General features: G+C 35.2%; 1 protein-coding gene across 1 annotated transcript in view; it reads left to right on the top strand.

Annotated features, from left to right (window-relative positions):
- CNOT6L (CCR4-NOT transcription complex subunit 6 like) overlaps positions 1–13,639 on the top strand; it is a 76,316-nt gene extending 62,677 nt beyond the window's left edge. The window contains 4 exon segments of the mRNA XM_044682169.1: positions 1,871–2,098; positions 3,334–3,536; positions 13,148–13,225; positions 13,227–13,639. Coding sequence (XP_044538104.1) covers positions 1,871–2,098; positions 3,334–3,536; positions 13,148–13,225; positions 13,227–13,391 — 674 coding nt within the window. The 3' untranslated portion in view covers positions 13,392–13,639.
- The last annotated feature ends 825 nt before the right edge of the window (positions 13,640–14,464 follow it).

Genomic DNA, 14,464 nt, shown 5'->3' with positions numbered 1-14,464 from the left:
GTCACACAGCTGGGAAGTGTCTGAGGCCAGATTTGAACCTAGGACATCCCGTCTCTGGGCCTGGCTCTCAATCCACTGAGCTACCCACCTGCCCCCCTATCAATTAATTTTTGCTGCTTCTAAGTAGCATGTTGAAACATTTCTTAACTCTGTTTGAATTTGGCCTGTTCCTTATCTTAACTGATTTTGAATCTTTTTTATTATACTTATTCTTTATGCAAAATTCCATACTGATCAATCTTCCACATTTTTAGTAAGAGTATGAAGTACTATTTATTACTACATTTAATTTAATTCATTTCCATTACTTAAATCCTTTTACTTTTGCTTTCTTTACTCTAGACCAGTTCAAATTAATCATTCTTCATATTTGTTGATTTTTTTTCCCCCAGCACAGTGATAGACAGTTGATTCCATATATCCATTGTTCAGGCATTCTGTAATTACTTGGTAAGGTTGTTCCCTATAGGCTGTGGATTTAGAGCTGGGATGGATTATAAAGTTGATCTTATTAATTTCCCTCCTTTTATATAGATGAGGAAACTGAGGTCCAGAGAGGTCAAAATACATAATGAATTTATCCTTTAGAGTAATGACTTGACATTTTCTACATGCTAAAACCTGTCGACCCCTGTGAATACTTGTTTTATGACACCTTTTTTTCTTGCATCAACCTCATATTCACTCAATTCCCTCATTTTCTTTTAGTTTAGAGTATACAGATATGTTGCATGGTGATGTTGAAAACTGCAGATTAACTGTCATTGTATAACTGGATGGAGATCTTTTGATTTGTCACAATCTATATTAGTATTGGGATTTGTTGTTCTTTGAATGTTTGATAGAATTCATTTGTGAATCCATCTAGTCCTGGGGATTTTTTCTTAGGGAATTCTTTGATGGTTTGTACAATTTCTTTTTCTGATATGGGATTATATTTAAGTATTCAATTCTGCTGTTAATCTAGGCAATTTATATATATATATATATTTTATGTTTTCTTTAACCCAAATTCTTACATATATGTGTATATAGTTATAGATATAAGCCAGTAAAATGATATAAACGTCAGTGGAGTTTTGTAATTCACGCTGGATATTTTATCCCTCCATATGTTGTATAGTGGGATATATGGGATCTTTTGTTATTGAGTGTTTACTCCTTTATTCATGTCGTAACATCATTTCTTTTAAAAAAAAAAGCTAATAATTTATTTCCCCAAATTACATGCAATAACATTTTTTTAACTCCTTTTCTGAAATTGCAAGATCCTAATTTTCAACCTCGATCTATTTAGTCTTCATTCCCCAATAAGACAAGCAATTTGATCTGATTTGTACAAATGATCATTCTATGTTGGTCTTAATACCTCATGAAATCCAAAACTGAAAATGCATATAAATAATATAAAGTAAAAAATTGTATGCTTTGATCTGCATTCACTATTCACACCTTGGCATTTCAAGCCAAATAGAATAATAAGCTTCCATGTAAAACCTTTATTCTAAATTCATCCTCACAGTCTGGACTGTGGTTTGAATGTTTGTGGGGATGTGGATTATGTTACTTCACAACATTAACTTCTGAGTCCTAAGATGTCAAATAATTAGATAACACAATTTACCTGTTATATCCAGAGCAGTATTTCCCAAGGGAAAATTCCAAGGCACACCCAACAGTTTTTGACTTCTAAAAAATGTGTTTTCAAACTGGAGGGGGGGAGGGGGCGAATAAATTGAAGGGAAGAGGTCGAAAAGATTTTATCAGATGGTTTTGGAGAGACAAGCTTTAATAGGGCTGATTAGATATTGATTAAATGTCCATGGGGATTTTCACATTTGTTTTCATTTTTTTTAACTATTGGATTTAGGTATGAAGCCTATTCACGCTGTCGACAAACAGCTTCTTATTGTGGCAAATGCTCATATGCATTGGGATCCAGAATATTCTGATGTGAAACTCATCCAGACTATGATGTTTGTCTCAGAAGTTAAAAATATCCTGGAGAAAGCCTCTAGCAGGCCTGGTAGCCCATCTGCAGATCCTAACTCTATCCCGCTGGTGCTATGTGCGGATCTTAACTCATTGCCAGATTCAGGTATTTAAGAGAACCTTTCCTTACCATTGCTATATCAGGAAAGGGTTTCATTTTCCAGATCATTTAACTCTGGCATAATTTAGCATTAACTTTTGACTACTTTTAAATCAGAGTGCTGTTTATTAAGAAAATTTTGTGCTACGGTAATAAAACATTTTTTATTTTCTCCTGTAAAGCAATATAAAAACTTTTAAATAGTTTGATTTGTTCTTCTTAATAAATAATTTATTTTAAGGATTAAAATTTAAATGTGGAGAGTTTAAATATGATGGTTTTGTTGATGAACATTTCTATCTAGTATCATTATACTCACACCAGCACTTGCATTCATTCACTCATTTATTTTTGGTGTTGGTGCTTTTTGACAGTAACTTAATAAGTATAAAATCATCCAATTATATATTATTGTTGATATTTATCAAATGTTAGAGCCAAATATGGTACCGTTTTTTTGCTGTTCAGCAGAATTATATCTGTAATATAGCTGGTCTCTGTGCATGCAGATTCTTTAAATCAAAAAGCAAAGCAATAATAAATTTATGTTTTCTTTTTAATTTTTCATTACTGTTCAACACTGTTCTGTTTTTGTTTTTGTTTTTTTGTTTTTTTTTTTAACAAAAAATCTTTGAAAGTAATTCTATTGATCCTATTTAAGTTCTCCACCCTATTCCACTTTTTGGCTTTTTTTTTCCCCCCCAACAGAAGGTAAATCGTAAGTATTTGAGGGAAATGTAGAGTTCTCGTTTCCTACGTAATCTAGTCTATAAGATTGCTAATATAATGGATGTCATTACAAAATGTTGCTGGATAATGTTAGGAAAAAAATAGTTTTGTTTCTTAGGCTTCAAGAAACAAAAAAAACCTTCCTTGCTGCAGAATTTTTTGAGTAGATAATTTCTGGGTGTTTTACATCTTTATGATTCATGAGTACCAGAATATATTAGTGGGAATTAGGAGATTATAGAGTATTTTAATCTCCTAAGAGGTATTTTTCCAGCAAAAGTCTGAGAAATTGGGAATGAAGGCCAAGTGAGCATCATTTTGTTAGCTTTATTACAGAATGACACCTTGCTTGGTGACACCTGTAGAAACCTGCTAGCTATTCCCAAGAGTTGCTTTGAACAGACTCCCCTGAAACCATTGGATCAAGATCCCAATGAATATTGGGAGGTGCAGTTCCTTGTAAAAGGACAGAAATGACAAATGGGGTCATCTTTTATCTTTCCTGCCATCAGGTGTTGTCGAGTACTTGAGCAGTGGAGGAGTGGCTGACAACCACAAGGACTTTAAGGAGCTGCGCTATAATGAGTGTCTAATGAACTTCAGCTGCAGTGGGAAAAATGGTACCTCGGAAGGAAGAATCACACATGGCTTCCAGCTCCAGAGCGCCTATGAAAATAACTTGATGCCTTACACAAATTACACTTTTGACTTCAAAGTGAGTGATAAATTTGGAGTTGGCATGGGATTATTTATCATCATTCTAAGCATATGTCCTGCAAATCAAGATTTTGCATCTTAAAAACTTTAATTTCATATCATGAATGACTAGTTTGTAATAAAAATTCCAGAAATTAGAAATGTTTTATGAGTCCAGCCAAGGATGTTGCAAGGAATGACTGAGCCTTCTGAACCTTTAGTTGCTCAAATTTAAAGTAGCCCCAATCCTGATAGGATAGTAGAAAGTCCTAAGTTGAAGAATGAACAATTTAGTAATATAAATCCTGACACAGTCTTAGGATGTCTAATCGTAGGAGGCCTTTTTCAGTTCTGTTTTACAACACATTTTGTGATAGAACTTGAGAAACCATGATCTCCAGTCAATTGCCCGTTTTTTGTTGTTTGTGCTTCCCCTCTGTTCTCAAAGTTGGCCTAAATGAGGAGGGCAACAAACATTTAATAAAGCTAGATGGGACTCAAATGTATTGATATGGTATCTCTTCCCTTAAAATGAGAGCACTTTTACTTCCTAATAATCTTTCAACTAAAACAAGGGCATTAGCAGATTATTTCATATATGATTCCTTGAATGTATACATTGGGGTTGAGAGATTCTTGTTTTTTTATAGCTATATGTAGAAGAGATTATATCACAGAAAATTTTCTTGGATAATGAGCTTTCCATGACTTCATTGTCCTTTCACTTCTCTAACCCTGAAGTTCTCTTTTCCAGCATATTCATACTTCAGTCGATCTATAGTTCTTATTAGATCTGTAAATGACAATGAAAGTATATTCTTGGAAAGCCCTAACCTGGTAGGGGCGGGTTAAAAAAGAAAGTGTGGGAAAAGTTGAGACATAGTCCAGCATAACAATGTTGAAAAGAAGAAAAGTGATTTCTGAATTAAGTGAGTCCTGCTATATAGCCATTTTATTTTTTGCCATTTATTCTCCCCATTTGAAAAGGATATCAAATTCAAATCTGTCCTTATTGCTTATTCCACCTTTGTAATGCCTTATGTCATAGATTTTCTGTGGAATAGATGCAGTACAGAGAGCTATTAACCACAATGACAGATCATCAAATAGTTTTAGGATATACTTTTTAATGGCTTTGTTTGCAATTAGAGTAAAGTTGGGCCAATTTTTCTGCTTCAGACATTTACTTGGTTGGATGATTCTGGGCAACTCCCTTAACCCTGTTTGCCTCAGTTTCTTTATCTGCAAAATGAACTAGAGAAGGAAATGAAAAACCATTTCAGGATTTTTGCCAAGAATACCTGAAACAAAGAACAAGTTTTGTGATCCCAGCCTTTCCAAGATAGTGCAAATGTAATTTATTTTAATTAGATCATTGTTGTGAAAATACTTGTCTTAACACTCACCAAACAAAAAGCCAGCAGTCTTTGCCAAAGAACCAAATAGCAGATTGAAATCGAAGGTTAGAAAATCTTTTTAGTAGAATGGCAGAGAAAGATATATAGCTGGTTGTATTGTATTCATTTTCATTTGGGAAAAAAATCTTCTCTCCTTTTGCAAATAGGCCCAGGAAGAACTGTTAGGCATTTTATAAAATTATCTCCACAGTCGCATGATAGTGAGAAGTTTTCATTTAGTTGTCTCTGGCTATGATGATAGATCCTGTCATTGAACTTTTTATGCACACAATATCTAATGACGATAGCTAACATTTCTATAGTACATTTAAATTTACATAAATTAATTTCATTCTAGTCTCACTAAATCCTGGGAAGTTTGTACTATTATCACCATTTTCAGAAGAGGAAAGTTAGACAGAGAGATTAAGGTAGAACTCAAACGTTGACTCTGTCAAGCACTCTTTCAAAAAAGCAAATCACCATTCACAAAGCACCCAGTGTATGAAAAAAAGACTGTTCTTGTCCTCAAGAAGCTCATTGTCTAATGGGGGCAGGGAGTGGTCCAAAGCAGATAAATAAGCTATAGACTGGATATAATACAATAATAGATGAAAGGTACTATAATTAAGAATGGGAAAGTCTTTCTAATGATGGCATTTAATTTGGACCTTTAAGGAAGCCAAGAGGTTGAGGATGGAGCCTTTTAGGATTGGGGGCAGTAGGAATGGAGAAGTGGAAGGTCTTGGCAATTATTAGAAAAGAGAGAAGGGCATGTATTGGATGGAACATGTCACTTAGCTATAGAAACAGATTGTAATGAACTCTTTCTTCAGAAAGGGCAAGGATGATCCTTGTGTCTGAAAGCTCAGTCCCCAACTAGTTGTGTGCCCTGCTCTCTGTCCATGTCTGAATCAAGAAGTTCTAAGCACATTGGGCCAGAATATATTCATAGCAATATGCCAGAGACATTGCAATTGATAGTGCAGATTGAGTTCCCCATGTTTGAGGAGCATATTTTTAGGAAATAGAGCTGTTTAGGCTTCTTGTTGGAAGCCATAATTTCAAACCCACATTTATTTTCACAACGGTAAATTTTGTTTTTATTCATTCATCTGAACAAGCCTGGTTAATGACTTCACTGTGCTGTGTGGTCAGTAGTGTGGTAAAGTGGAAAGACTATGGATCTGATGACCTGAGGCAGCTGACACATTCTCCATCTAGGGGGTGTGAAAACTAGATCTGGACTTAGAAATTCTATATAATTTTTAGAAAGGAATTTGTTCTTTTGTTTTGGTTTGTTGTTTTTAATTAGTTAATTTTAAAAAACAAATGTACTATTTCCCCTAGCCAGGCTGAACAAGTATAGATGTACTTAGACATACCTAGACAGACCCAGTTTCTGAAGATACCTTGTCTGAGTGTAAATTTTAGTGCTTGTAAATTTGGTATTATTTTTTAAATATTGACTCCACAAATTGTTACTCTAACTTTATAGTCCCCAATGAAGAATTTGAAATGTGTTTGGCCTCTTATGCTCAAAAAGCAGATTCCATAAACCTAGCTTATTTCATTGATAGATTTTTAAGAATTGTGTATTGTTTTTGTTTGTATCTTATTGATTTCATTTCAAAGCCTGTTTTTGTCCCCTCCCTCACCCTACCCCCCCATCTCTTTACAGGGTGTGATTGACTACATTTTCTATTCCAAGACTCATATGAACGTCCTTGGTGTCCTGGGGCCTTTAGATCCTCAGTGGCTGGTTGAGAACAACATCACTGGGTGTCCACACCCTCACATACCTTCAGACCACTTCTCACTGTTAACACAACTTGAACTCCATCCTCCACTCCTGCCTCTTGTCAATGGTGTTCACTTGCCCAATAGGAGGTAGTGGAGTCCAGCCCCGCAGTGCCGGGGATCTGTTGCTATGGACCTGTACAGTTGTAAATCAAAGTATGTAGGAGTGAAGTATGGCCATCCTTAAGCTGCTTCTTCAGGCTCCTTTCATTATGTGTTTGCTATAAGATTTTGCACATTTTGGTGCATATTGGTATTATTTGGCACTAGGGCTGGAACCAAAGTATTGCTCCCTTTCTGCGTTTCTAATTTAGTGTATTTTAAATATTGGACCTGTTTCTTATTCAAAGAGTTAGCTTTCATAGTGGAGAAATGATCAGTTGAAGGTCCAACAATATGTATTTATTGCTCCCAGATGCATTTTCTGCCTAATTATACAAAAATGAGCTATCCATCTTTTAAAATAAAATGTTTTATTTTAATTACAATAAGAAAATTTAAAAATTGATTGGTTTATCTTGCAAGGAAATGCTTGTTCTCCTTTATTGCAAACTGGTTTGCCTCTCAGATTACTGCGCATTAGTAAGTCACACATACATACATAATTGGATTACATGTATGTACATGTCTATCTGTATGACTAGATTTCTACACACAAATACACGCTTTGAAAAGAAAGCGCTTAATTGATAGTTGATAGTACAGTGTTTTGTTGGGCAAACCTGGCATTTTGGGAAGAACACAAGCAAAAACCCCCCTCATCAGTTATACAGTTCTTGGTGAAACCCCGAAGAGCCGTCTCCACATTATTATTTGGGAAACAGTGGGAAATAGTCATTGCCACATAGCTTGAAAAAATTTTTGATGTATTTGAAATTGAAGTGCATACTTCCACTAGATGACAGTTTTTGTCTTAATATCCAATTTTTTCCTTGCCTGCTTGCTGCATAGTTGACCTAGAGTGACAAAATTGTTGCCAATGTGACCTATAGGCCCTCTCCCTGACCCAACCAGAAGACCCCAGTTTAAGGGGGATAAAGGTACAATCACAAGAATGTTGAGTGCTTCTTAGGGTGTGCATATATATTAATGAAGCAGTTGCCAGCTGACCACTTTGGGTTAAGAAAGATATGGGGAAATATTCAACAGGGAGTAGCTCAATACCATTCCTTAGATTATTTTTCCTGACCCTAGCTGCCAAATAGCCATCATATGCTTTTACTCCTTGTTTCTGTTCTCTGTCAGGGTTGGATTAAGAAGCTACTGGTTCATTCCTGACTGTTGATGCTCTTTAAATGTGTTATTTTATGCCCAGGTGGTGGAAATACCTGTGCCTCAAGAGGCAGTAAACATAATGCAATTTTGGGTGGGTGGGTGGGATTAGTTGGCTGCTTGATGTTAATTATGGCACAGTAATAGGAAAAGGTCGTGTCTGTGTTTTTAAGTTTTTCTTTATTCTGCTTTTTTGCTGCTATAAGAGTTTCCTAAAATTTATATTTTAAACTTTTCATGCACTTTACTGTTTCTAGTCTCAGAATGTGATATTTTTATTAAACAAAATTTTCCATTATGTGAGTGAAACTTTAAAATAGCCTATATTTGTCTCCATATGCAAGCATGTAGGTCAAAAATTTAAATTAATTAGTTTTAAATATATACAATTTGTTTCTTACAGATCTGATATCTTAGGCTGTTTTATTAGTCTTGAAATGATGCATTTCCTTTGTCTTATAATAATTTCATCTATAGTAAATTAATCAGGCTATATAAAATATTATTCCCTGGTGGGTTTATTTTTGTGGGCATAGGGTTGGTGGGATTATGTGATGTCATCTGTGGGATTGCATTGGATGATTTTACTGAAACCTAAACTCCCCTTTCAAAAGTGCCTAGTCATAGAGGCGTTGTCTGTCATCTATTAAAATTGGACATCATTGTAGTTGAGTGAAGTTTGATGTAAATAAAATATTATTTTAAAAATGTTATAGCGCCAAAAAAAAATCCTTAAGATAACAGATTTTCCAGGTATCCCTTCTTATATACCTCAATCATTCAACATCTTAGCCATGCAAGTAATTTGAGAGTAACTAAAGTATAGTACTGGAAAGTAGAATAGCATGAAAAACTTAATTTTGTGGACATTGCCTTTTTTAATCAGCTCCTGTATCTCGTACTTTGTTTTGGGTGGCTTTTCTGCTCTGGAGGTATGCACTAACAAAACATTTTCCTCCTTTCATATACGCATGTTAATTAGCAATGTGAGCAATATTTCCTACCATACTTCACTCCCAATATTTTTGAGATGTTTGTATAAAATGGAATTTAACGTTCACCTATGATTGTATATGAACCACAGAGGAGCCCATTTATTAATAATAAACTTTTTTAATAGTTAAATGTTATGGGGAAAATAATAAAAAACTGGGAAACATTGTAAACAGCTTAAGTTTATTTTGTGTATGACTGAGGCACTCTGTTGCAGGAAGGTGTGTAATTGGGTTCTCTCTGCTTCCAAATGCACTCATTCAAACCATTTGTTATCTTGTGTAATTTTTAACATGGTTTGAGTAGATGTGTAGCAACTCATGTTGAAATGGGTAAATTGTGTTATGTTTTTGGTGGTGCACATGCCCTTGGGACTCTATGTCCCAAACTTCATGTGTATGGTTTCCCTTTAGCCCTCGTCCACAAACCCTTTGTAAAAGGAGTAGTATCTGTTTTGAGCTACCTGTTCAGGTGATCAGAAAAGCTGCTGTCCTCAATGTTGTCTTACTAAAATAAAATGTAGGCCCTTTGGATCTTTGACAGTATCTAGTGCAAAAGAAGAGAAAATGACAAAATGTGTATATCCTCTAGAAGTGAAATATACACTCATATGCTTTCCAGTTTTTCAAATAAATGAGCTTAATGCCGTGGAGCTGCATATCTTTTGAAAGATGAAAAAATTGGGGCGTTTTTTGGTTTGTGATTTATGCTATTTTAAGTTGTCAGATGTGATTTCAAACTCGATCTAGTGGAAATCTGTGTTCTTTAAAGATTGAAAGCAGTGTTTGGGAGAAGGGGAAATTGTACCATTTGCCATCATTGGTCATTCAAGAGCATGTAGCATCATCTAACTTATTGGGCACCATTGCCCACCTCATAGCTTTACTCATTGTTAATGGGGAATATTGCAGCATCCTCAGGACTGACATCTGAAAATGGCTCAAGTCCTTATACTGCTCCTTGCTTGTTGACTTTGTTTTTTAAAAATGTGCCTGGTGTCAACTTTTAAGCAACAGCACTGCCTAAAAGCAAGCAGAGAAAAGAATCCCAACACCATTCTATATAGGCAACTTTTTAAAATTCGATATAGAAAATCTGTTACAGATTTATGATGTTTTATGTAAAAAACAATTTTGTATGAAGTAGCTAAATATTTTCATTTCATTATTTTGATGTAAGGAGGGTGAGCATTTGATATCACACATTGAAGTCAGGTATGGCACAATGCGTTCTGAGACCAGCTCCTTCACCCCCCCTACCCAGTTTGCCTTGTTCTAAGCTTCTCTTTTTAAAATTCCTTTCACAAGCAGATATTTAATTTTATTAACAAGCATCCTTTGTAAATGTGTTAGAAGCCACTGTGTGTTGGTATTTTAGTTTTCCAAAATATAAAGTTCCAGTTCTTGACCCTAACTCCTGGGAATCCTAAATCACAAAAGAATGAAGGGAAGATAATAAAGACTCATATCACTTGGTTCCTTAGTGACTTTGTTGGGTAGAGGATGGCACACATAAAACCAGAAAGCTTATAAATATAATGTTCCATTTAAAATCATATCTAATAAATGTATACCAAATAAGTAAAATTTGAAATTGGCATTTCTAAAGTCTCTGAAATCACTAATGCATCATATTTAATTACAGCAGTCAGATAGCTGAGGAGCACAGGAAAAAGTATAGATGGACAGTGTTAATAAATCATAAAAATGATGCCTAATCAAGTCATGTTTTAGGTTTTTTCTTTAAACAGTATAATTTATTTATGCATTTAAATGTGTAAAATTTAAATTTTTGAAGTATGTTGGCATTTTTACATTATTTCAAAATAGGCTAATGATTCATTAGCATAGTCACAGGAATCTCTCTTGAAGGTTTGGACATCATAAGAAAGCAAAGTTTGGACCAAAATGGACCCTGAGTGAATGTGTACTTTTCATAGATATTTTTACACACCCCTTCTAAGAAAACTTTCATCTATTTTATTCAGTATGCTGGTATATAGCTCTCATATCTGAAGAACAAATATTAAAATATAGTTTGTTTATTTGATTGCCAATATAGAAAATTTTTCATTATCCCATAATTAGAAAAATCTAAAAATATTATCGAAAAGTGATTTGAATTAATTTTCTTAGAGCTCTGAGAACCCAGTTTTTCAAATTGGAAACAACAAATTAGTGCATGATTAAACTCATCTTGTGTTTGATTTGTTTCAAAGCAACACAACAAGAATATTCTGCCTTTTTAGTAAAGTAGGATATCTTTTTTTTTTTTTTTTAAATTTTCAGAAGAAAACCCTGATGTTAATATTAAAGATCCCTTTCTGGTCTCTTGTAACTTAATCTGAGTTTTCAGTAATTAGAAAAAAATAAGGGCTGTTACAAGTAGGCATGACTAAGGAAAAGCATTTCACTCACCCCCCCCCCCCCCCAACTCCCTTACTTATACAACATATCTGGGAGTCAATTAGGCAGGTCTTTCAGGAGAAGTGTAAAATAGAATCCTGGAGAGGTAAGCTAGATAATTTAAGGAGGCAGTCGTGAATTCTTAAAATTAATAACTCTTGTTGATGTCAATAGAAGACTTCAAGTTTATAGAAATAATCCTAACCATAGTGAAACATTTCTGAGACCAAAACATTTTTTCACTATTAATTGTGCCTACCAGAAATTATTAATAGCATACATGACACTCAAAAACAGTTGGAACTAGAGATTGAGGTTTTCATGAACAAACTAAATGGCCTGGTGGATATCATGGGGAATTAGGAGTCTAAGCAATGGCAGAATGTGCCAAGTGATATGATTCTTTGGGTTACCTTGTGGAACCTTACAGAACTGTTCAGAAGTCAGAATGGCTCCTGCTTCTAGTATTTAGTTGTTGGTGTTGTTAAAATTATTCCCAAGCTTTTAAATAATAGCCTTCTTTGTATCTCTGAGTAAGAATCATGGTGGCCCTTTCTAAAAGTGACACTTGTTGCTTCTTTTTTGCCTTTAAAACCTTTTTTACTTAATAGTGTGAGGTTTTTCTTTTTAATATTTACTGTTGTTTTGTGCCATGTTTCCTTAATTTGCTTGTGATTTTTCTGGATTTATATGGTTGGCAGTGGTGATGTGTTAATACGCTTTGGCTTTGCTTCTTACTGGGCAGTCTAGATATATCGTTTAGCTTTTCAGTGTGTGAAATAGTGTCTAGTTTATATTCACTGGAAACTACACTACCCTTTCTCTTGCTTAACTTGCTTAAATATATTTCCTACCTGTGAAATCCCTAAGCAGTGCTTTGCTGGCTGGGGTGGGTGGAGGGTGGGAGGGGGGAGGGTTTCGTGTTTTCAGCCCCCATAGCCCTGCATCTGGACTGCTGCATTTACTGCACACTGGGATCCAGGATTGTTCAGTGTTGTGAGTGGCAATTTCTTCAACACCAGCAGCACTGAGAAGTGCACTATGGGCATTCGTACAGTTGTCCAAATGCAGGCAATCTTCTTGCATTTAGGAGAAGCCGAAGAGTAGATTTCTGTAGGGATTATTGGTAGAATTTTGATAGCAATGAATGTTTGATTTTTAAATTATTATTGTTTTTGCTTTTTTGGTATGAGTGTATTTTTTATTTTTTATTTTTATTTTTTTGCTGAAAAGGCGAGGGCACTGGAAAAACTTAACCATAAATCAGCTTTTTCCCTCTATTTTCCAACTCAAAATAAGTGCCAACAGACTGTCCCCATGATGCTGGCCTCTCCACCTTCTTAACCATTTCAGAGTGAGGGGGAAGGGGACCTTTCTTTTTCATTGCTTAGCAATGAAGAATTCATGTTGTGCACAACTGAGTCATTTCTGTGGATTGCAAAGTATTGTGTGACTATGGTAGTTAATGGTTGGAAGGCCAAGCACAGAAGTTTAGAACTGAGTAAAGTTTTTCATTTGTTTTTAATATTGTCAAAGCACTTGCAGATTCTACTGACCTAGTATTCCATAATAAAGGGGGAAAAATCTAAAAGATTTTTAAATCTCTGCTTTGAATTTTAGGGAAAAGAAAAGCCCCAAACTTGTCATAAAATGTACTAGTAATGTTTTAAATGTTAGCTTTTCTTTTAAAAAAAAAAAGGTGAAAATAAAGTTGAATGAAGTGCCATGTAATTATAGCTTGCTGATTTTTCTCTGTTTAACAGAATGGTTATCATTTCAGTACTAAGTGTCATCCCTGGAGGAACAGTGTTTCTACTTTTTTGTTGGACACTCTCAGACTCAAATCACCAGCTGCTTTATTTTTCTATTTATTACATTTGTCCAGTTGATGAGGTCTGGAAACTATTGACCACGCTGCTCAGCCAAGGTATTTTTCACAGTAGACACTGTACAACTTGTGCGTGCAGGAGGACACAGTTGGGTGTTGGTATTTTTTTATTAATGTGAAAAATGACTAAACAAAGCAGTCCTGCCTTTGAAATCTTGTGGCAGCTCAGAAGGGAGGTGCTTATGAACCTTAACTACTATGTCAAATCACAAAACTACTTTTTTTTCCATTTTGGAGATTGGGTACTGCTCACACATGCTGTCTAGGGGTAAATATCTGCTTGTCTCCTTGCACCTGTGTACTTTCCCTTTCTGTCCCTGCCCTTTCCTCACCCCTGTAGGCAATAAATGGCCATTTTGCAACTGCACACTCTTTGTCTTCATTTTTTGCTTCTCTTTTTCTGTGGGTGGTCTCTGTTCCTTTTCAGGCCATGATCCAGCCCTCTGGACATTGCAAATGGATGGGTTTGGGAACTGCAGAAAAGCCAGATGGTGGGACAATGTTGTAGTTAGCAATCTTTATTTCTGAAGAGGTTCTGGGTGGGAAAGAAAAGACTATGCTATTGGGGACTGGCTGTCTTGCATTAAGAGTGTTCCTTCATTTCATGTAGGCATTTTTTCATAATATAAATACAAATCATATTGGTTATTTTGCAGCAAAAATGTTAGGTTTTGAGCTCTTGGAGACCCAAGTCAAAGACCTTCCTCAGCTATTTAATAACATTCCCCTTGACAAATCACTTCAGCCTCATCTATAAAATGGGGTTGAAATGGAGAACAACTTTGCAGTTGTCCTGGGAAAAACAAAAAACCAACAAAATGTTTAAAATCCTTTACAAATGTAACATAGATATTAACAACTATTTTTAAAAGTTATTAGTTAATAAGCGGCAACAATTCTATGTTTTACTAAAGTGATAAAAAGTAATGGTGAGTTGAAAGACTAGACCATTACTTGAAAAATCTTCCCTCTTCACTGTAAAGAGGTAGAACTTTCCTTTTGCTGATACTCCTAACACAGCCTTGGACAGAAGTAAAATAAAGTTCTTTTGCCTCAAAATCAGACTTAAAGTAGGGGGTGGGGAGGGATTTATCATGACCTACATGATAAATCACTATGCAGAGAATGTGGTGGAGAGTCCGTCAGCCCTACCACATAAGTGAAAGACTGGCCTAATAGCATGCCCTATTAG

This window comes from Gracilinanus agilis, chromosome 6, assembly GCF_016433145.1.
Source record: "Gracilinanus agilis isolate LMUSP501 chromosome 6, AgileGrace, whole genome shotgun sequence".
NCBI classification, from domain to species: Eukaryota; Metazoa; Chordata; class Mammalia; order Didelphimorphia; family Didelphidae; genus Gracilinanus; species Gracilinanus agilis.
The sequence above is the reverse complement of the archived record's forward strand: the minus strand, read 5'-3'. Positions and strand labels throughout refer to the sequence as shown.